The sequence below is a fragment of the Chlorocebus sabaeus genome, chromosome 14 (assembly GCF_047675955.1).
Source record: "Chlorocebus sabaeus isolate Y175 chromosome 14, mChlSab1.0.hap1, whole genome shotgun sequence".
Classification (NCBI taxonomy): Eukaryota; Metazoa; Chordata; class Mammalia; order Primates; family Cercopithecidae; genus Chlorocebus; species Chlorocebus sabaeus.
In genome coordinates this window covers 89,869,887-89,896,915 of record NC_132917.1, presented here as the reverse complement: position 1 = coordinate 89,896,915, position 27,029 = coordinate 89,869,887, and the positions used below count along the sequence as shown (strand labels likewise).

Below are 27,029 nucleotides of genomic sequence, written 5' to 3'. Positions count from 1 at the left end.
ATATTAGGGCCCTCCAAGGAAACAGAAATGACAATATGTGCATATATACCTTATACATAGGCATATATATATATATCTACTTCTATATAGATAGAGATGCACAAGCATATTCACAACAAATTAAGGAAATACTTGTGATAATTACAGTCCTCATTTTTGTCACCTGTCATGTGGTCACAGCTGGTATTTATAAGTACCTTCTTCCCCTATCTATCCCATATTCCCTTTCCCATCAGAGAACACCTCAGCTGGTTGTAATTCTTTATTTGGTAGGGTGACCCAAATCCACAGTCCTGAAGGGTCTTGGGAGACTGGTAGTTCTGCCTGGATTGAATTGTTATAGTTTTCCATTGATTTTAATCACAAGGCATGATGATACAAAGAGATCCCTAAGGGATTTCATGTGTTTCAGACCTACTCTTTCTTACACCTCCACTGTGAAGCAATAATCCAGTTTCCCCTTGGTAGTCAGGATTAGTCACCCAGCCAGCACAGTAGCTGTCTTCTTTGTTGATTCAAAGGCATGAGGAGTTCAAAGTTGCTGTTGTATCTCCTGGTGGAAGTGTTCCTCTCTCTTAGACGAAGACCTCTAGGCCAGCCAAACTTAAGTTCACAGGAACAGGAAGCAAAAATGTTGCTAATAGATCACTAGGGGGTAATGGTGGGTGATGCCACTCCCATTTCCATTCCTTGATCCCTGGACCTGTACATACTGGCTATGGGAGAAACCATGCTATAATATATTAGACACTGATTCAGAGCATATACAGCTTTCTGGAGAACCTTCCCCTAGCCCTGCAAGGCACCTACCTGGCAGTGTAATGCAGTCTTCAAAAGGCCATTCTACCTTTCTATCAAACCAGCTGCTTCAGGATGATGGGGAGCAGGTAAAACCAGTCAATTTCATAAACAAAGCAAAATTTACTAGGTGATTAACAAATGCTAAAGGCTACTTTAATACCCTTGCTAATAAAAATACTAATATATCAGTGACTGTCAACACCAGCAGGCAGTGAGAGAAAGAATAAAGAATCCAACAACTCCCACGAGGTAGTCTACTACTGAAGTCATTCATTGTTCATTAAACATTTATTCTGAACAGCTGTGTGCAGGACAATAATTCAGGCTTTGGGAGAATTAAAAGACCACTCCTATCCTGGAGAAACTTAAAGTCTATGGGAAAGATACTACTGGGTAAAACAAACATATAAGAAGAAAGTCATGAACCAAATCACTAAATCTGTGATGATCTAGGAGGGCATCATAAGTGAAGTCATATTTGAACTGAATTTTAAATTGTGAGAGTTCGGCAAGTAGAGATGAGGTTTGGGGAGCAGAATAAATGCGGTATCATGAATAAAGATGTATTTGTCAGGCTGTTGTCAAGAAAATTAGAATAATATACTCAAAACTGAATTAGACTTAAGTCAGTTTTTCTTTAACTTTATTCAATATGAAGAATGCAGCTCTTGAGTCTTTTTTTTTTTTTTTGTATGGGAGTTCTATAGAATACCTAATGTTTTTTGGTGGCAATGATGTTCTAAGCACTGTTAAGAATATAATCTCTGCATTCAGTCATGAGTTCAAATCCCACCTCTGTCATTTATCAGCTGACAACTTAGGCAAGATGATACTTACATTTCTAGGGTCTGGAATAACATAAGGGTGTTATTCTTTTTAGAAGATAATCCATTTTTATATAGGTGTTTTCCTTAATATAGGAAGATAATTCAGTTGACCCTCCAGGAGTAGGATATGAACTTTGTGGGCTTTTGCAGTTGGGGAGACTGATTTGTACTGAGGTACCTTGACTGGCTATTTTTAGGAATAGATTATTACTCTTCATTTTCTATGAAAGGAATTGGCCCATGGAACGTTGAAATCTATTGCTTCTCCTTAATTCCATGCTTTAACCAGCTGAGGCAACTACTAAATTAATGAGTATGTAAGTCCTAAAGTAATTAACTTACCCTTATAAGGGATATCAGACATAATCTAATTTATTCATTTATTAATTCATGCATTTATTCAACAGACATTTGTTAGACTTTCGGTTTGTCAGGTAGTGCCCACCCTTTGGAAATACAAAGAGAAACAAGAATGGTTTTCTGCATTCATGGCCCCCACAATACAGTGGCGGTGGGAGAAGGGAGATGCTTACAAATAATTGCAAAAAATTAAGGTTAAGTTTAAATACTTCAAAGTATTGTGTGAAGAGTGTTATGGGAATGTTGAGACAGGAGTCTGAGAAAGCCTTACAGAGGTGGTGAGATGAGCAAAATGAAAGAAGAATAGGGTTCATTAAGCGCACAGAGGAAGGCCATCCCAGTGGAGCAGACAGCAGAGGCAAAACCTTGAATTGTGAGAGAGCATGGTGCAAATTGACTGGATTGTACAGTGCAGGTCAGTGAAGTCAGCACTAAAGGGAGAAAAAGCCTGCTTAGTGGAGGCCCCGTGAGTGACAGATGGTGAGTTGGCTTCTGTCTGACTTGGTACCCCCACTGGTAAGGCAACCCAACCCATGTCGGCTTTGGTTCCTAGGAAGGTTTATGGCTAAAATAGTACCTGGGTAAAATAGGATTGATTAAATTTTTCCCATAAAATTTACAGGTAATTAGCTAAGATAAAACCACATTTTCTGTAATTGAGTACAAAATGTCACAGAATATAAAAGATACGAGAATTAGGAATATAATATTTTGGTAGATGATAGGAAGTATTGGACAGCACACATCAGTGGTGCAATAGCTGTAAGAACAAGTGATTAACAAGTGATTCCCAATTAAACACATCTTTTTTATTTTTAATTTTTTTCTAGGAAACGTAAGAATGTGTTTGCTTCATTTATACAAACAGAAGAACTAAAAATGCGTTAATCAAATTATACTATTTATTAAGATGAGTTCTATGAGTTTATACATTTTTATGTGTCATAAGATTGAACTGATTTTCACCTTACCACAAAATTTAAAACTATTGCAAACCTTTATAAATTTTACCTCTTTTTAAAGATATCTAACTGATTTTGAGCCAATTCAGTGCCTGGGACGTGGTGGCTTTGGAGTTGTTTTTGAAGCTAAAAACAAAGTAGATGACTGCAATTATGCTATCAAGAGGATCCGTCTGCCCAATAGGTAATGGGTGGTACCTTTAGTAAATTGAAATCAGCACAGTGTGATCTAATCTCATGGGTAAAATATCCTTCTTACTGTACTCTGTAAACACCATAGAAAACACAGTTTCAGACCTTTCAAATCTTAGGTTCTAAGTGCTGCCAGTTAACCAGCTGTCTAAAAGTTGTTATCTATATAGGTTGCTTTCTATCTACTTTTAAAATATGCCCTTGTTTTTAAAATATGCCCTTGTTTTTTATTATTAACTCAGGACTTTCGTTTAGTGGCTTATAATAACTAGACTTCAATAAATTGCAGCATTTTAAAATATTCTATATTTTTGTGTAAATAAGGAAAAGTACTAGAACAAAAACATTTGAATTATATTGTCTCTACCCGGTAATAACTATTATGAGCACTTTAGAGTATATCCTTTTGATTCTGTTTTCTCGTCATAAATTTACCTAACTGGTAGCCAGTTGCCAGTACTGTACAGTTTTGTCTGTTGCTTTCTTCTTCATATCCTCTATGTTTTTCATGTTAGTAAGAGTATTTTGGCCGGGCGCAGTGGCTCATGCCTGTAATCCCAGCACTTTGGGAGGCCAAGGTGGGCGGATCACAAGGTCAGGAGATCCAGACCATCCTGGCAAACACAGTGAAACCCCGTCTCTACTAAAAATACAAAAAAATTAGCCAGGCGTGGTGGCGGGCACCTGTAGTCCCAGCTACTCCGGAGGCTGAGGCAGGAGAATGGCGTGAATCTGGGAGGTGGAGCTTGCAGTGAGCTGAGATCACACCACTGCACTCCAGCCTGGGCAACAGAGCGAGACGCCATCTCAAAAAAAGCAAAAAAATGTTTTATTAGAATCCTAAAGTATATTAAAAGTATTTTATGGCTTGGTAATAGTCCATTGAATACACGTGCTATATTTTGTTTAACCATTTCTTATTGTTAAACAATTTGGTTTCTAATTTGTAACAATTAGAAATAACTTTACCATAAAAAAAAAACTTTGCAATATTCATCTTTTTATGTACATTTTGACAATTTCTGTTTCCTTAGGATAGATTCCTAGAAGTGTGATTTCTGGCTCAGAACAGTGTGATGCTTAAGATGATAGGCTTCCAGCAATACCTTTTATTCTAACTATGTAGAAGGCTCTTGTTGCTTTTCTTTTTTCTTCTTTTTTTTTTTTTTTTTTTGAGACAGGGTCTCACTCTGTCACCCAGGCTGGAGTGCGGATTGCACAGTCTCGGCTCTCTACAACCTCTGCCTCCCTGGTTCAAGTGATTCTCATGCTTCAGCCTCCCGAGTAGCTGGGATTACAGATGTGCACCACCATACTCAACTAATTTTGTATTTTTGGTAGAGATGGTGTTTCACTATGTTGGCCAGGCTGGTCTCAAACTCCTGACCTCAGGTGATCCACCTGCCTTGGCCTCCCAAACTGCTGGGATTACAAGCATGCACCACCATGCCCAGCTAATTTTTGTATTTTTAGTAGAGACAGTATTTCACCATGTTGGCCAGGCTGGTCTCGAACTCCTGACCTCAAATGATCCACCTGCCTCGCCCTCCCAAAGTGCTGGGATTGCAGGTGTGAGCCACTGTGCCTGGCCTCTTGTTGATTCTAGATTAAATGCACGCTAATTGTTGTGCTGTCGTCATATCTGGTAGTCGCAGTTTTTTCAAATTCCTGTCTGGTAAGGACAGGAATTGAGTGGTTTGGGTACTAGGGAACTAATTTTTTCCTTTTGGTAAATAACTTTTGAGTAGTTTAAATATTCATATGTGCCAGGCACTACATAAGCTATAAAAACTAAGGTTTCTGCCCTTAAGAAGCCTGTACCTTTTTGGTGCTTTCGTATGTACACTCAAGTAAATACAATGCAAGAAAGATTTTGACCTTTGCCTTATCTTAGTAAATATTAATAGCTTCTCATGAAGAAGAGCAGATGTGGCCAAAAGGCAGTCAAGCTTCATAGAAATGGTGACATTTGCTCTGGGTGTCAAGAGTAGCCTTTTCCTCAGTAGAAGACAGGTGGGGAGGGATGGCCAAGTGCATGAAATGGCCCGAGCAATGGCTTTCACAAGCATTTGGAGGTGGTATGGAGAATGGTGAGAGTTCTGGAATAGATGGAACAAAGGGTGAGAATAGGGGAGGATGGAAGAGAGGAAGAAAAGGATAGGTTGGCCAGGCACAGTGGCTCATGCTTGTAATCCCAGCACTTTAGGAGTCCTAGGCGAGTGGATCACTTGAGGCCAGGAGTTCGAGACCAGCCTGACCAACATGACAAAATCTCATCTTTACTAAAAGGCAGGTGGAGGTTACAGTGAGCAGGTGGAGGTACAGAGATCGTATCACTGTTCTCCAGCCTGGGTGACAGGGTGAGACTCTGTCTCAGGCAAAGGAAAAAAAAAAAAAAAAAGAGATAGCTTATGGCACCTTAAATGCCAAGCAAAGAAGTTGGGATTTTAAAACTTTTATTTTTACGTGCAGTAGATGCACTTGTAGCATTTATTTCCAGGAAAAAAAAAAAAACTGAAATACTTGTATTTTTTAAAATACAGGACTTGTGTGGCCTTTTAGAAGTATACCCCCTAGGCTGGCCGGGCACAGTGGCTCACGCCTGTAATCCCAGCACTTGGGGAGGCTGAGGCAAGTGGATCACCTGAGGTTAGGAGTTTGAGACCGCCTGACCAACATGGTGAAACCCCGTCTCTACTAAAAACACAACATTGGCTGGGTGTGGTGGTGCGCATCTGTAACCCAGCTACTCGGGAGGCTGAGGCATGAGAATCACTTGAACCAGGGAGGTGGAGGTGCAAAAAGGAAGTATAACCTAGGCTAATTCATCTGTTTCTAATTTTAGTTTTCAAGAAAAGATCCTATTTTATTATTTTTCTGTTTTCACTGTTAGATATGAATACTTCAGATATGAACAGCCTTCAGTGTTGTCTTACTCTCTTTTTCAGGCTAATGCTATTTCTTTAATTTTCCTTTTTTATTGATATATAATACATCTACATATTTTAGGGGTATAAGTCGTATAATTTGTAAAGATCAAATCAGTGCAACTGGAATATCCATCACCTTAAATATTTTCTCTTTCAGGGAATTGGCTCGGGAAAAGGTAATGCGAGAAGTTAAAGCCTTAGCCAAGCTTGAACACCCAGGCATTGTTAGATATTTCAATGCCTGGCTCGAAGCACCACCAGAGAAGTGGCAAGAAAAGATGGATGAAATTTGGCTGAAAGATGCAAGGTAACTAACTTTGTTACACATACACTTAAGCTAGTTTTTAGCTTGTATGATTACAATATCAATTTTATAACTTTAGGGTTTGTTTTTTTTTTTAAAGAAAAGGAACAGCAGAGTTCTGTTTCATGTTTTGAAAAGTTCTCTAACCACTTGTGAAATTTTGATTTAGATTTTGAGAACATGCAGGGGTGACTCATGCCTATAATCCCAGCACTTTGGGAGGCCAAGGTGGGAAGATTGCTTGAGCCCAGGAGTTCAAGACCAACCTGAGCAACATAGTGAGACCCTGTCTCTTAGAAAAAATAAGAGAGAACTTACATTCTAAAAAATTATTAGTTGATAGGGCTCTATACATTGTGACTGATTGAAGGATTTATGGTGTCTTTTCTCAATATAAGGTATCTGCTTCTGTCTCCAATTTTAAAAATGTTTATTTAATTCTTAGCACTTAACAATTTACAACTTCTTTTTAAGTAGTTTTGAACTATTTGCAGTTAAAAATACATAAACTTAGCCTGAATATATTGCCCATATTAACTATGATATGCTATAGGAAGGAAGGCCCTTTAAAAACTATTAAAGGAGAAGAAAAAGGAAGCATGTGTAGATAGACTGCCACCAAACAACTGGAGTGAAACTCCTACCTACAGGTGTCTAAGCAACATTAGACCCACATGAGGTACCTTGTTAAAGTGGTGCTTATTATAGACTCAACCAATAAGTAAGCCATGGAAGGTCCAAGTGAAGTGGCCGCGTATCTCAAGGTCTTGTGAGGCGCTGCCCTACTTTGGATTAGGGCTTCAGAATCACAGCCACCAAGGAATCCTTTCTTCACTTTGCATAAAAGGCTTAGGCTGCTCTGGCAGCCCCAGACAGTCCCAGGTACTGTTTCATGTACAAAATTAAGCTTTAAAATTAAGTTTTTTAGAAGGAATGAATGGAATGTGATGTTCTCTATCTCACATGACATGTTTTTATTTAGTTTGTATGTTGTTTTGTTGTTTGCCATTTGGTAAGTGGCCTTATTATAGTTGAAGCTTTTTAAACAGAGGGTGCAGTTCAGGTACTTTAATCAATATCTATTCACTCTTACCCCTTTGTATTTCTCCCACTTTTAGCACAGACTGGCCACTCAGCTCTCCTAGCCCAATGGATGCACCGTCAGTTAAAATACGCAGAATGGATCCTTTCTCTACAAAAGAACATGTTGAAATCATAGCTCCTTCACCAGAAAGAAGCAGGTCTTTTTCAGTAGGGATTTCCTGTGACCAGACAAGTTCATCTGAGAGCCAGTTCTCACCACTGGAATTCTCAGGAATGGACCATGAGGACATCAGTGAGTCAGTGGATGCAGCATACAACCTCCAGGACAGCTGCCTTACAGACTGTGATGTGGAAGATGGTACTATGGATGGCAATGATGAGGGGCACTCCTTTGAACTTTGTCCTTCTGAAGCTTCTCCTTATGTAAGGTCAAGGGAGAGAACCTCCTCTTCGATAGTATTTGAAGATTCTGGCTGTGATAATGCTTCCAGTAAAGAAGAGCCCAAAACTAATCGATTGCATATTGGCAACCATTGTGCAAATAAACTAACTGCTTTCAAGCCCACCAGTAGCAAATCTTCTTCTGAAGCTACGTTATCTATTTCTCCTCCAAGACCAACCACTTTAAGTTTAGATCTCACTAAAAACACCACAGAAAAACTCCAGCCCAGTTCCCCAAAGGTGTATCTTTACATTCAAATGCAGCTGTGCAGAAAAGAAAACCTCAAAGACTGGATGAATGGACGATGTACCATAGAGGACAGAGAGAGGAGCATGTGTCTGCACATCTTCCTGCAGATCGCAGAGGCAGTGGAGTTTCTTCACAGTAAAGGACTGATGCACAGGGACCTCAAGGTCTGTATTTGTGGCGCATCACCCTTGGGTTTCAATCTGACGTTTTGTGATTCAGAGAAGTACTTGCAGTACTCTGACGCATCCTTAAGAGTTGGGGAGAGTAAAAGCATCTGAGAACAGAGGTCTGAGAAAGTAGCCTTGGAGGGGCCTGCTGCAAGAATAAGAAGTCTTATGTCTGAAACCTTTAGGCAAACCATGCATTCATTCTCTTCGTTAATGTGTTTGTGTTCATTTTACTGTAAAAGGTATTCTCAGTAGTCCAGGTGAGGGAAAAAAAGAAAAAGGAATCTTTAGGTAAAATCCACCATGAACAGATATAGCCTGTTTTTTTGTTTTTGTTTTTGTTTTTTTGTTTTTTTCCTCTAAGATTTTAAGTAACCCTGACACGAATACCTCCAGGGCTCTGAAGCAGCATGGTGAAAGGTATCCGAATGGAAGGAGAGACATGGGTTCCTTCATTAGCCAGCTTGAATTGGGGCAGATCTCCACACTTTTCCTTCTATTTCTGAACTCTTTAGACTTTGGGGGAAGGGGTAAGAAGCTGAATGGGGAAAGGTAGCAAATAGTTAACCAGATGACTGTTTATAGCTCTAAAACCTTGGATTCTATTTTCAATATATTCAATAGTGAATGTTGTAGTAATATAATATGCAAAATTACTTAAAGATTCTTACTAAAACATGACATTTCCTTAGTAGTGTTTCTAAAAATAAATACATGCAACTTTTATTTAACTAATTTCCCGCATTCCATATACTCTTAGCCATCACCAGTAGATGTGGAGTGAATGTATAAATACTTTTCTGATGAAAGTAGCTTAAAGTCTTGATAGATGTGATTCCATTTTAAGTCTTTCCAGTTTTATGTAACCACAGACTTGTTTCAGGCACAAAAGTAGCTATTTGGACATAAGTTATTTTCTTCTAAAATCAGCGGTAGGTTTTCAAATTCTTTGGTACATTTTAAGAGTTTTAGGGTAACAAGTGTAGGAATTAGAATTAATTCTTATTTTTCAATATAATTGTTATTTAGTCATACATAATCATTATGCTTCAGTGATTTTGATGTGGGCCCAAACTGATTACCAAGAATTGTTCTGCACTGAATGAAAAGTTCAGAGATGAATTATTTGGTTGGATTGGAGAAGACCGTTTACAGGAGACCACACACCGCTAATTTGAGAGAATACTAGCATTTAGGTTTCAATATAGTAAATGGTTATCACTAGGTGGAAAACAACTAGCTGAAATACACATTCTTCTTGTACTTAACACTTGCTGTACGCACAAATGCCAACTTGAAAGACAGTGAATCATGTTTTCAATAATAATGAATATTCTTCTGCTAATGTTATTATGTAAATGAGATATTGGTAAATATCCATTTAATGCTACAATGTTGTCTAAAGATTTTTCTGTAATTGTCTATGCACCAGAAAAATTGCAAGAAGAAAGTTAATATTCCTGTTAGTTTTTCTAGAAATCAGAAAGGTTTTTTCCTTTCTAAATAGAAGACAATTCCTTCTAAAGATTTCTAGTGTGGTCCCCAACCAAAAAAAAAAAAAAAAAAAAAGCCAAGATTTTTATTCCTGGGTGAAAAAGCTGTACATTTTGCTACGTTCTGACCTAAATCTTTGGCTCAATGTTAAACTTCCTAGGCCCTCTCCCCCTGTTATATTTTGGTCACATTTTTGTCTTCAGGACTTTGACTCCTGCCTCTTTAGACTGACTTCTGGTCTTCTCTTTTCTCCACTCTGAGCTTTTCTCAGTTTCTCTTGATATACAGTATTCTGACAGAAACCTGGCCTTTCTTCATTATTCTCATCACACCTGGGTTATTTATTCTCTGGTTTCTATGGGGCATGAACCATGTCTGTTTTTTCACCTGTTATAGTCTCAGTACAATGCCTGAATGTTCTAGATGGTCATATCATTTATTTTGAATTTTTTTTTTTTGCACTTAAAAGCGTTTATACTGACTTAACCAGAAAAGAAAATCTGTTGGCCCATGTGGCTAATCTGTTGAGAATTCAGGTAAAGCTTTAGCTGAGATCAAGAAAGTTAGCCAGAACCTGGTTTCTCTCCTCCCCATTTCTTATTTCTATTTAAGTCTTTTGGAGGTGGTGGGGTAGAGGGTGGAGAGAAAAGTATTGCTTTTTCCCACTATTTATCAGAAGTTTTATTCTACTTAAACCAAGGACACCTACCCATCCCCCAACAAGCCCATTCCCTGGCCAGGCAATGGGATTATGTGGATTGGCTTAAGCAACTTGTAGAACATGAATGCCTTCCACACTAACCGTGGGGTTTTGCTGCACAGTCAGCAAGAAGGAAGTTCCCGAAGTAAAGTCAAGATACTTCTGGTGGAAGCACAGGGAGATAGACACTGGTGAGCCAAAAAGCTTATCTATTATAGGGTTCAGTAAATAACAACTGCCATCAGATGATGGGAGTTGGGAAGAAAGATGACATTTAATGCAGGATAGTCTATTATTGCCTCTGGTACAAAGTTATTTATTGGAGAGCTGCAGATTATTACCATAGATCTTATACACAATAACTTGATGCTTCCAAGTCAAAATCGTTTAATGGTATTTTAGAGTTTGGGAATGCAATGTTATTTTCTGTCATTATTTGAAACATGATGAAATTCAATTTCATGAGCTACATGGCTTCCTTTTTCCTCATTTCAGCGGCTATGAATGGTGGTCATATTACCTGCAGAGTAGAGTAGACTCTGAGGGAAAGATGATGTATTTCATGTAGGGCACTTTGGGTTTGAGGAGCCCATGAGATCTCTGGTTAGATGTATTCAGTAAACAGTGTCATATGAGTTTAGAACTCAGGGCAGATATATGGGAGTAGATGTAGTCTTGAGAACACAGAGGTTTTACAAGAGGCAGCATACAGTAGTAGTGAAGAGGTCTTATCCCTTCTGATAATCTATATCCCCCTCTCAGAAGCAAACCAAAAGATCAGTCTGTTTCATTCATTCACCAAATAGTAATTAGCTACCATAGAGCAAAAACTGGACTGAAATCTGGGCATGTGGCAGTGGATCACAAGATCCTTTCCTCATAGACCCAAACTGCTCAGGTTTGAATCCCTGCTCCACCACTTGCTAGCTGGGTAACCTTGGGCAATTTGTTTAACTTCTGGGCCTCACTTTTTATGTCTGTAAAATGGGGGTAGTTCTCATCTAATGGGGTTGTAGTACACAAGTTAGTTAGTAGTAAACTGCTTTGAACTCTGCCTAGCACACTGCAAGTTGTATTTACAAACTCGTTATTATTAGTTATAATTATTAAGGCTTTAAGTCATAAGTGTAGAGATGCTTGCCTGGGAAGAATGTATAGAATAATAAGATTGAGGATTAAGTACCATGATCCCTAGGGAATGTGCATCTCAAAGGGTTTAAGTAGATGTTCAATAAATACTAGCACTCTTTGCTACCCTTCCCTTTTCTTTACTAGCAGTACTTGTCTGGCACAGAAAAATTGTCACTATTTTCATATTAGCCCATTTTAAAAAGAAATATACTTGAAAATATCTAGTTTATTGTATTTTTTCTTTGTAGTCATTTAAATAATTCTCTTTACTTTTTCTCCTTCATGCACACCCACTGTACTTTTGTCTGTTGTATTCTTTCCAGCCATCCAACATATTCTTTACAATGGATGATGTGGTCAAGGTTGGAGACTTTGGGTTAGTGACTGCAATGGACCAGGATGAGGAAGAGCAGACGGTTCTGACCCCAATGCCAGCTTATGCCAGACACACAGGACAAGTAGGGACCAAACTGTATATGAGCCCAGAGCAGGTGAGTTTTTCAGACTTTTACTTATTAGCACAGCAGCAGATGTACCTGATCAATCTCTTCCCATGTTTTCATTAAAATGCCCAGTAATCTAAAACCCAGTAAGTCTGAAAATTATGAAAACTGGCAATAGTGTTCCAGTAGTAAAATAGTTACACAGCTAAGATATAGTTTCTACAACCTGAATTGGGGCTGGATTAAGAAGAACACAGCACATAAAATGCACTCACCCCCTGAACAAGCACCTGACAGTAACCAGGAATTTGGAAAGAGACTTTGAATGCCACCGTCCCAAACTTAACTCCGGTTTGCCTTGTGTAGACTGTTGGAACTGTTTTCATAGCCAGCTAGACCCAGAGGTACTATACTGAGCTTCCCTCTGTAGTCATTCATAGGCAACTTCCAGCATGTACCATAATAGGAAATAGAGGCACACAGGCTGACAGGTGTTGCCTTGTGGGCTGCTTGGCCTTCACAGGAAAAGTACTGTAATCAGGGCTGGAAAAGTACTGGAAGAGCAGGGGGAGCAGGGCATCCTGGAAACGTCAGACCAGCATGCTCAGCCACCACCAGGCAAATGACCTTCACAAGCTTCTCTATGCTTAGGGTGGCGGGTCTCAGACATTTTGGGCTCAGTACCTATTTACACTTGTAGAAATAATTGAGAACCCAAAGGTTTTCTTAACAAAATTTTATCTATCAATATTTGTCATATTAGAAGTTAAAAGAGAAATTTATAAAACTTTATTAAATCAATTAAAGTAACAGAATTAAACCTATCACATCTTAAGATATTTTTATGAAAAATAAGTATTTTCTAAAACAAAAAAAATTCCCCTGAAAAAAAAAAAAAATTAGAGTGACATTTGTTTACGTTTTTGCCAGTCTCTTTAAAGCTGACTTATAAAAGTGCTACATTCTTCTGTCTGCTTTTGTGTTCAATCTGTTGCAATATGTTATTTTGGCTGAAGCACATGAAGAAATCTGGCCTCACACAGATATGTAGTTGGAAAAAAGAGCAATATTTCATTTCAAGTAATTCTAGGTATTTTTTTTTGATAGTATATCAAAACTATTAGTATATCAAAACTTAGTAAGTAATAGTTTCTTAAAATTCATTTACACTGTGAAATCTAAAACCATTCATGAATATTTTGTACTCTGGTACTTTTAACATCCCTTGGTCCATTTTGTACTTTGAATGGAACTTTTTACCCATGCTTGACTTTATATTGTGCATTAGTCATTTGGAAACTATTAGTTCCCTAAGTTTAGCAACTATTCCAAAAGTTGTCACAGTTCATCATGTAATATAAAAAGTCACTTTGGTTAATACGACCACCAATCTCTTCAGAAAAGGCTTTACGTATTAGGAGGCTATCAAATTCCCACTGGTAGATTCAAATCTTCCAAAATTTTAATTTTCACTTAAAAGCTCAACTTTTTATGATTGGCAACAAATACTGTTAGTTTTCCTTGAAGTGCCATTCTCACATTGTTCATCTTTTTTTCTCTTAAAAAAAAAAAAAAAAAAAAAGTATTTTTTTTTTTCATCTCAAGACCCCTGAGATGGGGTCTTGCTGTGTTACCCAGACTAGTTTTGAACTTCTGGCCACAAGCAATCCTTGAACCTCAGCCTCCCAAAGTGCTAGGATCACAGGCATGAGCCACCATTCCCAGTCTCATTGTTCATCTTTAAGAAACTGTCCCTCGGCCGGTTGCAGTGGCTCATACCTGTAATCCCAGCACTTTGGAAGGCCGAGGCAGGCAGATTACCTGAGGCCAGGAGTTGGAGACCAGCATTACCAACATGGTGAAACTCCATCTCTAGTAAAAATACAAAAATTAACTGGGCATGGTAATGCACGCGTGTAGTCCCAGCTACTCAGGAGTCTGAGGCATGAGAATTGCTTGAACTCGGCAGGTGGAGGTTGCAGTGAGCCAAGATTGCACCACTGCACTTCAGCCTGGGTGACAGAGCAAGACTCCGTCTCAAAAAGAAACTATCTGTCAAGTATCCAAGTCTCAATAACTGTAGTTTGTCTACCAATTATTCTCTCAAGTCAAAATGGTGTTCTATGAAAAGAGCAGCTAGCACATATTGTAACTCAAATAATTGCACAAATGCTAATGATACTCACAAGCTAATCTGTGCTTACGTCAGCAGGTCTGAACTTCTTAATATTAGTTTGTTTTTTAAATTGACTCATAATTGTACATATTTATGGGGTACGTAGTGTCGTTTTAATACATACACTATTGGATCAGGGTAATTAGCATATCCAAGGTGTCAAACTTGGAGACAACTATCGTACTTTGGTATGGAGCATAAATGTTTTTATGAATATTTTCCATTTTGTCAGATCATGAAAAAGGTGTATATTTAAAGGTTGAGATTTAATAAATTAATAATTTTTACTGCTAAGGACATTTTAGGTAAAGTGGTTTTTGGTTTTGCCTGTGAGCACGTGGTGCTGAATGTAATTGCTACTGGTACAGCTTGGCACTGCTCGCTTGATTCATGCTTAGGTTCTGTCAATGCAAATGTCAACACAGTTAAAAATTATGTCTTAGTGTTATTATGAAAATAGTCTTGGCCTTGCAGACCTCTTGAAAGGGTGTTAGGGTCCCCAGGAATCCATGGACCATACTTCAAGAACCACCGGATTTGATTATCTTTGAAAGATTGTATCAGAGACCAGTAATAGGAACTGCCTTTGAGGAAGGCAACTTTGTTGAACTGTCATAGAGCATCCTTTTGAAGTGTTTGCATTGTTTACGTTAGTCAAGTGTTTCTTTTTTACAGTTTGAAATTTCATTTTGTATTTCATCTTTGAAGGAGGTTGCAGTGAGCCAAGATCCCGCCACTGCACTCCAGCCTGGGCAACAAAGCGAGACTCTGTCTCAAAAAACAGAAAGAAGAAATCAAGCATTTTTACGTAGAGTCAAAAAAGTATCTTAAATGAAAAAAAAAATACGCAGAAATGTGTACACCTTTTGTGTAAAGGAGGAAAAGATAGACACACATTTGCTTATGTTTACATAAAAAAACTCTGGAATGATGTGTAAGAAACAAATGGCTATGGGGGCAGTGGCAGAGGGGAAGTGACTGGTGGGGCTAGGCCAGTGAGGGACAGAGTGAGAGGGAACTTTTACTGTTAGTTCTTTTTGAGCCATGGGAATGTGTTACCTATTAAAAGTTAATTTGAGATGAGAAACATATAAAAATTGGCAATAGCCATCAAACCCAATGAACGATAGGTGCCAGTGGTTCTTGTAAATATTGATACCAAAATGAGAATAAAATGCAAAATGTATTCCTAGTAAAAAACAAATAATTTTAAGTATGCTTATCATTATAAGCTGAGTTGGTGATTCCTATATTAAATTAACAAAGATCAGGAAATGGACGACGGTAAGAACATGGAAAATAAAGGTGGGAATAGGGATTTGTACTTGATGTAGCTAAATTTGGCAAATAGAATAATAAAACAATATTTCTACCTCTGTATCACTATAGACGACAAACACAAACTGCAGCAAAGGGAAAGGATGTGAAAATACAAGTGGTGCTAAAGCCAAATATTAGTTATGACAACAAATAAATAGATGTGTTTAAATAGCCCCATGAAAGGGAAACTTCAGATTGGATTGTAACTAAAAAAAAAAAAAAAAGTTACAAAGGGAAGCTAGGTAAAAAATATACTAGGCTTTATATATAATTGCTATTTGAACATTGCTATTTAAACATTTGTTGATTAATAAATTATAATTATATATACTATCATTTTGAACTTCTAAGCCACAAAGAAATATCATAGATATTGTAAATGCCTTTTTATGATCACAATACATTAAAAGAAAGGTATAGTGGTTTATAAATTGATGTTTATAATTTTGTTTGTTTTTATTTTTGCTTTTGCTTCTGTTTTGGCTGGCTGGAAATTTGATTATTTTATTTTTTTTGAGACAGGATCTTACTTTGTCACCCAGACCGGAGTATAGTTGTGTGATCTTGGCTCACTGTAGCCTCCACCTCCTGGACTCAAGTGATCCTCCCCCCTCAGCCTTCCAAGTAGCTGAGATTACAGGTCCACACTGCCATGCTCAGCAATTTTTTTATTTTTTGTGGAGATGAGGTCTCACTCTGTTGCCTAGGCTGGTCTTGAACTTTTGGGCCTCCCAAAGTGCTAGGATTACAGGCGTGAGTCACTATGCTTGGCCAACTGGAAATTTTAAAACCCTCCTAAATATCAGGTCAGCAGATGGTGGGTTGATAAGTGCAGCAAACCACCATGGCACACGTTTACCTGTGTAACAAACCTGCACATCCTACCCATGTACCCCGGAACTTTAAAAAAAAAAAAAAAATTATTAAAAAATAACCATCAGATCAATAATGAAGTAAAAATACTCATACGAAGTATGAAGAAAATGTTGAAAGAAGCTGGGCACCATGGCTTGAGACCATAATCTCAGCTACTTAGGAGGGTGAGGTGAGAGGATCACTTGAGCCCAGGAGTTCCAGGCCAGCCTGGGCAAAATAGTGAGACCCCATCTTTAAAAGAAAATGTAAAAAACTTTTTTCAAAAATGAAAGAAATGAAAAATGGTGAAATCTATAGAAGTTTTCAAAGTTCCATTTTGAGATAAATTTATTTTACAGGCCTTCATTACATAGCACATTACTGTATAAGTGATTAGAATTCTGCTCAGTAGAAGGCAGGGAGGAGCCAAGAAGATGGAAAACAAACATAAGAATTGATACGGGTGAAACAGTAAAATAACATCACCATGGTTGTTCTAATAGTTTAAAATAAAGATAATCCTTTCTAGCATAGATACCTACTTAAGGGGGGAAAATCACAAATAAATTTAGAAATTAGAAAGGATACAGAAGAGATTTTTATTTATAAGGGACTTTCATATATAGTCAATTGGTTGCAACCAAAAGTATCCAAACTGGCCTATGTAGAAAAATAAATAAAATAAATCTATTGGCCCTGGTCATTGAATCATCCTGCTCAAATGATCTGGCCAAGGCCTGGTGAAAGGAAAACTTAAAACTGTATGAAATACCAAAATACTATAAGTACATATTTCTATCTATAGGAAAATAGAAGAGCCATAAAATATCAAGTCATTGCTTCTGAGTAGTGGGACTTCTAATGAATTTTAACCTATTTTGGACTTTTCTGTATGTTCCAATTTTTCTACACAGTCATATAACAGAATTGATATTAAAAACAGTTTTGGTTGGGCATAGTGGCTCATACCTGTAATCCCAGCACTTTGGGACAGGTAGATTGCTTGAGCTTCAGAGTTCAAAACCAGCCTAGGCAACATGGTGAAACACCATCTCTGCAAAAAATACAAAAATTAGCTGGGCAGGTGGTGTATGCCTGTGGTCCCAGCTACTTGAGAGACTGAAGTAGAAAGGATCACTTGAGGCTGGGAGGCGGAGGTTGCAGTGAGCCAAGATCATGCCACTGTGCTCCAGCCTGGGTGACAGAGTAAGACCCCTTTTAAAAAATAAAAAATTTTTTTTAAAAAAAGGTTTTTTTTTCTGGGCATGGTGGCTCACACCTGTAATCCCAACACTTTGGGAGGCCAAAGTGGACAGATCACCTAAGGTCACGAGTTCGAGACCAGCCTGGCCAACATGGTGAAACCCCATCTCTACTGAAAATATAAAAATTAGCTGGATGTGATGGCAGGCACCTGTAATCCCAGCTACTCAGGAGGCTGAGGCAGGAGAATTGCTGGAACCCAGAAGGCGGAAGTTGCAGTAAGCCGAGATCTTGCCATTGCATTCCAGCCTGGGTAACAAGAGCAAAATTCCGTCTCCAAAAAAAAAAAAAAAAGTTTTTAATCATGTTTTTAAAAATGTATTATTATTTAAGAGGCTGGAAACAATACTTTTACATTTTAAATATTGTGAAAACAAATAAAAGGAATTCTATCTGGAAGCTTATTAATGAAGGCTCATGACTTGGGAAGCCCCTCCCACCCAGCCCTATTTAAAAGAGATGCTGCTCCCTTCACTCCCTGCCAGAGTCCATCCCATTACAGCATTTTTAACTCTTTGAGATTCTTTTTTATTTCCCTGTAAAATATAAACTATCAGTATAGGGACTTAGTTTGTCTCTCTTTCTACTCTTAACACCTGAAACAACACCTAGAATGTGGCATAGTCTCATAAGTGTTTGGTGGATGAGTGAAGGTGAATGCTAGTGAAAAGATGAACACCAGGTAGTCCTGGTCACCCCATACACACTTCTGTGCTGACTGTAGTGTGACTTGTGGCTGCTGTGTGTGTGTGTCTTGGAAATGGGTTGCCATTTGAGAAAGGAAGAGGTTGATGACAACTGAAGCTATATTTGGTAGTGTTGAAAGTACTAGAAAATTAGGATAGCTGTAGAAATTGTATGGCAATGTATAGTGGTTAAAATTTGGTAGTTAAAAATGCACAGTCTAAATTATCTTCTTAATCCTCTTTAAATGTAGAAACTATCACTTTATAAAGTGCTCCTTAAAATGTTGCTCAAAATAGTTTGGCTGTATGAATTGTACAATCTTACCCAAACCTTAGAAGCCATATTAAAACATTGTTTTAAAATTATTTATTATTAGAACTCTCTTAATTTTCTCATCCTTGAAATAAATGAGCAGGACCCATGGTTACTTTGTTCTTGGTTGTAATTACAAAGAAACACAGCTTAAGTTCTAGATTTGCACAGTGATTAAACAATCAATTCAAACTCAAAGGATATATTCTACCTCCTAATTCCTTATTTTTTAGATATTTTGTAAATATAACTTTTCATGCATTCATGAGGCTACATTTCTTTTTTAAATATATTTAATAATGTTAGAAATAATTAATAAATTTAGTAACACATTATATATCAGTCTGTCCTCTAGGGAATACGGAAAGTATAGGGACATATAACAAAAAAGTAAAAATCACTTACCAAAAATATCTCTAAGACATTAACAGCAGTTACTTCCTTTTCTCTCTCTCTGTGTGTGTGTGTGTGTGTGTGTGTGTGTGTATCTGTGTGTGTGTGTGTATATATATATATTTATACCTTACTTTAGAAAATAAAATTGGAATTCTACACTAACATTTTGGATACAAGATTAAAATGTAAGCATTTCCCATATTATTAAATATTCTTAGAAAATATTTCCAGCTGCATAGTGTTCAACATTCATTTGGGACATTTTAATTCCTTGTAAATTTTGCTATTAGGAATCTCATTGGGTCACTGTCCCGGTACCCAAATGTCTGTACACATTTCCATCTGCCCTAGGTTGGGTAAAATTAGATGGGATCATTAAGCAGGAGTAAACATTTTTTGCCAAGTTGCTTCTTATAAATTTGTGTTTATTTATATTCTCCAAATAGTGTGTGAGGGTGTCCTTTACAGTTCCCCTATATGATTTGTTTCTGCACATTTTTTTTTGACACTTTCAAAACCCCAGGGATAAGAAGTGAGAGAGGGTTCAGATTGCTACAGTCTCTTGGAAGGGAAGAGGGTGATGCCACTGATGTGGTCACTGAAGCTTTCCATCTGCTCTTCTGTAGGCACAGAGGCAGGCAGCCTGCGCAGAAGGCCAGGGAGACAGATGCCAAGTACAGTTTAGAGGGGAAGTTGTGGAGGGATCATAAACCCTGGCAACTGCCCCTTGACCAGCTCTACTCCCGAATTAAGAAGTACTGGTATGGAGCATTTCCAAAGTTCCCTTCTTTGGCTGTTTCTCAAATGTCAAGTTATATCCCTAAAGAAATTTTCACAAATAAAGGGGTTCTTCTGAGTCACCAGAAGGTCAATTTTAATTTAAATAATGCTTTATTTAATCGAGTAGTTCTGTTGTAATTCATTTGTTCATTTTAACAACTAAGTATTTACTGAGGGCCTTCTCTATACTTAGCCCCAGTGCTGGACGATAGCAACACAAAAGAAGCATTTCCCTTCCTCCAGGACTTGATAATCTAGTTGTGAAGAATAAGAAATATACACATGAAAAATACAACCAAGAATGCAAAGTATCCATAATTAAGTGCCCTAATGAAGGCTAACTACAGTTGATTAGTGGTTTGGAGTAATGAAGATTTTCTCATAAAAATGGGTTAGCACTAAGATGATTAGAAATGAGAGATTTGCTTTAGATAGCGTTCCCTTTGAAAAACCTCACCTCAGGGGTAGTCAGGCAGATTTTGCTGGCTCCCACAAACTTTTTTAGCATGGCAAGTCTCCAGGTTTCCAAGAGGCCTGTTTTACTGATGCATATCTCAGAGCTGTACCTGGGCTTTCCTTCTGTAATGCTAAGTAGTTTAATTACTCTTGGTGTAGTAGTGAAGAAAAGAGACTTGGGAGATTAACTCTTCGCTAACATTTTTACACGTGTACTTGCATTTAAACCAAGAAGTGACTAAGTAAACTTTGGGATTCAATAATGCTGTAATATCAACTGTACTGTCTCTATGTTAATTTTTAAATTTTCTTTATGTGGGATTTCAGATTCATGGAAACAGCTATTCTCATAAAGTGGACATCTTTTCTTTAGGCCTGATTCTATTTGAATTGCTGTACCCATTCAGCACTCAGATGGAGAGAGTCAGGGTAAGTACCCTCCCTACTCAACAAAAAAGGTTCAAACAGAAAATAATCTAACATTTACAAAAGAGTTTTTTAAAGACTTAGTTGTTCTTAATACCAGCAGACCAGTTAACTAAAAGTAAAAGAGGTGATGTGAGTAACACAGGGAGGAGTTCTAGACTATTTGCTTCCATTTAAAGTTCAGTCTTCAAAAATTTGTTTGGTTGGATTGTTTGTTCTTAGTTTTTGCTTAAATTCATCATAATTTAACAATGTTTTGCACTCAGTAAGTTTGTAATAAGTAAATATTTAGGAGAACCACAAGGTAATGGGGGCCATACATTCATATATTTAAAAGCTGTCAGATTGCCGGGCGCGGTGGCTCAAGCCTGTAATCCCAGCACTTTGGGAGGCCGAGACGGGCGGATCACGAGGTCAGGAGATCGAGACCATCCTGGCGAACACCGTGAAACCCCGTCTCTACTAAAAAAATATTAAAAACTAGCCGGGCGAGGTGGCGGGCGCCTGTAGTCCCAGCTACTCGGGAGGCTGAGGCAGGAGAATGGCGTAAACCCGGGAGGCGGAGCTTGCAGTGAGCCGAGATCTGGCCACTGCACTCCAGCCTGGGCGACAGAGCGAGACTCCATCTCAAAAAAAAAAAAAAAAAAAAAAAAAAAAAGCTGTCAGATTATGCACAATTAGGTTTTTTTTCCCTCTCAAAATAAACCATGACCACAGCCTTTAAAGCAGGTAGTACTGAAAGTCTTTTTTTTTTTTTTTTCAAGACAAGGTCTTGCTCTGTCACTCAGGCTGGAGTGCAGTGGTGCAATCACAGCTAACTGCAGCCTCAACCTCCTGGGCCCAAGCCATCCTCCCATCTCAGTCTCCCCAGTAGCTGGGACCACAGGCACGTGCCACCATGCCTGGCTAATTTTATTTTATTCATTTTGTAGAGATGGGCTCTGCCTATGTTGCCCAGGCTGGTCTCAAACTCCTGGGCTCAAGTGATCCTCCTGCGTTGGCCTCCCAAAGTGCTGGGATTATAGGGATGACTGAAAGTCGTTTTAAAGTAGCCCTCTGGGCCAGGCGCGGTGGCTCACGCCTGTAATCCCAGCACTTTGGGAGGCTGAGGCGGGCGGATCCCAAGGTCAGGAGATCGAGACCATCCTGGCTAACACGGTGAAACCCCGTCTCTACTAAAAATGCAAAAAATTAGCCGGGCGTGGTGACAGGCATCTGTAGTCCCAGCTACTAGGGAGGCTGAGGCAGGAGAATGGTGTGAACCCGGGAGGCGGAGCTTGCAGTGAGCCGAGATCGCGCCACTGCACTCCAGCAGCCTGGGCGACACAGAGCGAGACTCTGTCTCAAAAAAATAAAATAAAATAAAATAAAAATTTAAAAAAGTAGCCCCCTGGGCCAGGCATGGTGGCTCACACCTCTAATCCCAACACTTTGGGAGGCTCAAGCAGGAAGATCACTTGAAGCCAGGAGTTCAAGACCAACCTGGGCAACATAGTAAGACCTCATTTCTACAAAAAATAAAAAAATTAGCAAGGCATGGTAACACATGCCTTGGGAGGCTAAGGCAGGAAAACCACTTGAGCCCAGGAGTTCACGGTGGTTACAGTAAGCTATGATTGTGCCACTGCACTCCAGACTGGGCGACACAGCAAGACCCTGTCTCTGAAAATAAATAAAGTGGGCCTCTGTCACATTCTTCCCTATCTTTCATAAGTAGCTACCCTCACCTCTTCTAGTTGTTGTCCCTGGTACTTACGTCCGTGTTTTCAAAGTTTAGGCTCTTGTCACTGTTTCTTATTTTATCAGTTTTAGATCTTACTTATTGATCTCTGACCATGGTAGAAGAGGAAGTAGTTCTCACATAGAGCGAAATGACTCATACCTTCTGACCGAAAGGACCTACCAAATGTTCTGTATAATAAATGGGAAAAAAAAGAAAAAAACAGTCAAAATAACTAAATTTCAGAACACCAGAAATAAAGACCCTAAAAGCTTCCAGAAAGAAAAATAAAACAGGTCTAACCTAAGTAAAGGATCAAGAATCAGAGGGCATCAAAATTTATATAGTTATAAATGCCTCAGAGAACACTGTCAAGAAAGTGAAAAGACAAGGTGGACGCAGTAGCACGTGCCTGTAGTCCCAGCTATGTGGGAAGCTTGAGGCAAGAGGAATTCCTTGAGACCAGGAGATCACGGCTACAGTAAGCTATGATTATGCCTGCAAATAGCCTGGGCAACGTGAGACCCTATCTCTAAATAAATTAATTAAATAAAATAGAAAGTGAAAAGGCAGCTCACAGAATGGGAGAAAATATTTGTAAATCCTATATCCGAAAAGTATCTAGAATTCAGAATATATAAAGAACTATTCCAACTCAACAAAAAGACAACTCATTTTTAAAAGGGGCAAAGCAATAGACCTTTCTCCAAAGAGGATAAACAAATGGCCAATAAGCATGTGAAAAGATGCTCAACATCGTTAGGCACTAGGGAAATGCAAATCAAAACCACAAAGAGATACCACTTCAGCACAATCTAGGGTATCTGTAATTAAAATAAAATTAAAAAGAAAGCAAAGAAAATAGCAAGTGTTGGCTAGGATGTGGAGAAATTGGAACCCTCATGCCTTGCTGGTGGAATGTAAAATGGTGCAGCTGCTTTGAAAAACAGTCTCGCAGTTCCTTGAACAGTTAAACATAGAATTACCATAGGATCCAATAATTCTGCTCCTAGGTATATACTCAAGGGAAATGAAAACATAGATAAAAACTTGTATACAGCTGTTCATATGAGCATTATTTCTAATATCCAAAAGTAGAAACCACCCAAATGCTCATCAACTGATGAATGGAAAAACAGTGTGGTATTTTATACAATGGAAAGTATTCAGCCATTGTAAAGAAGGAAATACTAATATGTGCCGCAACGTAGATGAATCTTGAAACCATGCTGAGTGAAAAAGCCAGACACACAAGTCCACTTTTGTATGATTTAATTTTTATGAAATATTCATAATAGGCCACTCCATAGAAACAAAGATTTCCAACATTTTCTTTGTGCTTTAATATGGCCCTTTCTCTCTCTCTGTCTCCCTCCCTCCCTCCCTCTCCCTCTCCCTCTCCTTCTCTCTCTCTCTCTCTCTCCCCCCCTTATCCTTCCCTCCACACATATATACATACACACACACACACACACGCACGCACACAGTCATCTTGGTATCCACAGGGGATTGGTTCCAGGACTCCCTATGGATACCAAATCTGTAGATGCTCAAGTCCCTTATATAAAATGGTATAATATTTGCATAGAACCTACATATATTCTGTGTATTTTAAATCTTCTATAAATTATAGTACCTAACATAATGTAAACTCTATGTAAATAAGTATTATACTATATTACTGAGGTAATAATGACAAAAAAAATAATCTGTATCTGTCCAGTACAGATGCAAGCATCTATTTTTAAATTTTTAAAATATTTTCATTCCATGGTTGGTTGAATCCTTGGATGTGGAATCTGTAGATGTGGAAGACCAACTGTATATACATATATATTTCTCCTATATTTTGAGGATATTTGATGGAATGTACATCTGTGCTCAGGAAACATATAGTTATTAAATCAGGAAAACCTATTGATAAATTTTCCCCTTGAGAATATATAGCCTCTTAGTCATTTTGTTAGAGTATCAAAAAATGTTTTCATGTTTTTTGTCAAAGTAAACTTAATGATACTTTTTTTCTTTTTAGACCTTAACTGATGTAAGAAATCTCAAATTTCCACCATTATTTACTCAGAAATATCCCTGTGAGGTATGTGTAGTTCTCATCTTTTATCTTCTTTAGAATCATCTTTAGAACTTAAGGGGTCCTTAGCAGTCGCTCAGTTTCCCCATATTACAGATGAGGAAGCCAAAAGTCTAGAGAGGAAAGAGACCTGCTCCCAAGAGCACAAAAAATTTTAAACACCGGAACTGGAGCCTGGCTCCTTCAGCCTAATGTCCAGTGTTCCACACTGTAGCACCTGTAAAATTTATATATTGATAAATCTTGCATTTCCTTAAATAATTAAGTTGGAGTTAGTATGTGTTCATTTTCAAATTGGAAAAAGTCAAAATTTATCTTTCAGTATTATAAGTATAATGAAGGGTTGCATTAAAAAATGGACTTTGTAACTATATATTAATACCTATATATACTTACATATGTTTTACTAAAAATTGTCATCATGTATTTTGCAAACTTGATGGATCTATTCCCAGGGTGGCTCATAAGAGTACATGTTATATTCAAAGAGATTTTTAGAAACCAAGAAAAGGTGTTGGTTACTGATCTCTGCCGTAATTTTTTCTAATTAAAATTTTTATTGAGATAATTGTAGATTTACATGCAATTGTAAGATTTTTAAAACTCAAATTATATCTGTGTTTCAAGGATGTGATTAAATAATCCTTTATAATATGTTAGAAAATCAAATTACCCAAAAATTGTCCATGCTTTTTTGGAATGAGGGTTGGCAAACTAGTGCCCACAGGCCAAATCCAGCCTACCACCTATTTTTATAATAAAGTTTTATTGGAACACAGCCATGTCCATTAATTTACAACTTGTCTCTGGCTGCTTTTGTTCATCGATAGCAGAGCTGAGTAGTTGTTATCAGAGACTTGAAAACTCGAATATGGCTCAAAAACTTATATACAGAAAAATTTTGCCAACACTGATTTTAAAAACTGTACAGTGATCAAACCTGGCCATTTTATCACAAAGCAATTTTTATATTTCAGTATATGATGGTTCAAGACATGCTCTCTCCATCCCCCATGGAACGACCTGAAGCTACAAACATCATTGAAAATGCTGTGTTTGAGGACTTGGACTTTCCAGGAAAAACAGTGCTCAGACAGAGGTCTCGCTCCTTGAGTTCATCGGGAACAAAACATTCAAGACAGTCCAACAACTCCCATAGCCCTTTGCCAAGCAATTAGCCTTAAGTTGTGCTAGCAACCCTAATAGGTGACACAGATAGTAGCCTACTTCTTAGAACATGCCTGTCCAAAATTGCAGACTTGAAAAGTTTGTTATTTGCTCAATTTTCTTGTGGACTACTTTTTTTATATCAAATTTAAGCTGGATTTGGGGGCATAACCTAATTTGAGCCAACTCTTGAGTTTTGCTATACATAAAGAAAGGGCTGTCTTTGTTCTTTGTTAGTCTCTTGAAACTGGCTGCTGGCCAAGCTTTATAGCCCTCATCGTTTGCCTAAGGAGGTAGCAGCAATCCCTAAAATATATATAGTGAAAACTAAAATGGAAATATTTTTATAATACAGAAGAAGGAAAGTCCCCCTATGTGGTAACTGTATTGTTCTAGAAATACGCTTTCTAGAGATATGATGATTTTGAAACTGATTTCCAGAAAAAGCTGACTCCACTTTTGTCCCTGGTGGGTAAATTAGGAATCTGCACTATTTTGGAGGACAAGTAGCACAAACTGAATAACGATGTATGTCCATAGTTTTATAGTCCTATTTGTAGCATTCAATAGCTTTATTCTTTAGATGGTTCTAGGGTGAGGTTAGAGCTTTTTGTACTTTTACCTCCAATAAAGGGAAAATGAAGCTTTTTATGTAAATTGGTTGAAAAGTCTAGTTTTGGGAGGAAAAAAGCTGTAGTAAGAAATGGATCATATATATTACAACTAACTTCTTCAACTAGGGACTTCTTAAGCCTAATGAAATCTTAAGTGTCTTATATGTAATACTGTAGGTTGGTACTTCCCCAAAACTGATTATAGGTAACAGTTTAATCATTAACTTGCTAACATGTTTTTATTTTTCACTGTAAATATGTTTATGTTTTATTTATAAAAATTCTGAAATCAATCCATTTGGGTTGGTGGTGTACAGAACACACTTAAGTGTGTTAACTATTGTGACTTCTTTCAAGTCTAAATGATTTAATAAAACTTTTTTTTAAATTACGTATGGTTGACTCTTATTTTGAGGAGTTAGTCCCAAAATGGTAGATTTTCAGATTTATAAAATGGGATCATAGATCTAGAAAGAGTCATAAACCTATCCTCAAGAAAACTTCTTCCTAACCCATTTCAGACAGGCATCTTTTTCATCATTTCCCCAAAGACTTGGCGGGCCCTTTCAAAATTCACAAGATCCATAATTGACAGACATAATTGACAGTGCCTACCCTGTGCCAAGGACTGGGAATGTAGAGGGGACTCTCCCCTAAAGGGAGAGCTCTCAGAGAAAAGGGCTGTGGTGATGCTAGTTCTATTGATACCGAGATGCATCTGA

The 27,029-nt window shown here is 37.9% G+C and overlaps 1 protein-coding gene and 1 long non-coding RNA gene across 3 annotated transcripts in view; one reads left to right on the top strand and one right to left on the bottom strand.

The window, feature by feature from the left end:
• EIF2AK3 (eukaryotic translation initiation factor 2 alpha kinase 3) overlaps positions 1–26,698 on the top strand; it is a 73,642-nt gene extending 46,944 nt beyond the window's left edge. For both annotated transcript variants that reach the window (XM_008008468.3, XM_037994296.2), the window contains exons 11-17: positions 3,012–3,134; positions 6,230–6,379; positions 7,495–8,275; positions 11,927–12,094; positions 20,619–20,720; positions 24,470–24,532; positions 25,504–26,698. In XM_008008468.3, coding sequence (XP_008006659.3) covers positions 3,012–3,134; positions 6,230–6,379; positions 7,495–8,275; positions 11,927–12,094; positions 20,619–20,720; positions 24,470–24,532; positions 25,504–25,704 — 1,588 coding nt within the window. In that variant the 3' untranslated portion in view covers positions 25,705–26,698. The remainder of the gene's footprint in view (positions 1–3,011; positions 3,135–6,229; positions 6,380–7,494; positions 8,276–11,926; positions 12,095–20,618; positions 20,721–24,469; positions 24,533–25,503) is intronic.
• Positions 7,327–27,029, bottom strand: part of LOC140713358 (uncharacterized) — a 35,974-nt gene continuing 16,271 nt past the window's right edge. Inside the window, exon 3 of the long non-coding RNA XR_012095398.1 lies at positions 7,327–8,426. This is a non-coding gene — a long non-coding RNA (uncharacterized lncRNA). The remainder of the gene's footprint in view (positions 8,427–27,029) is intronic.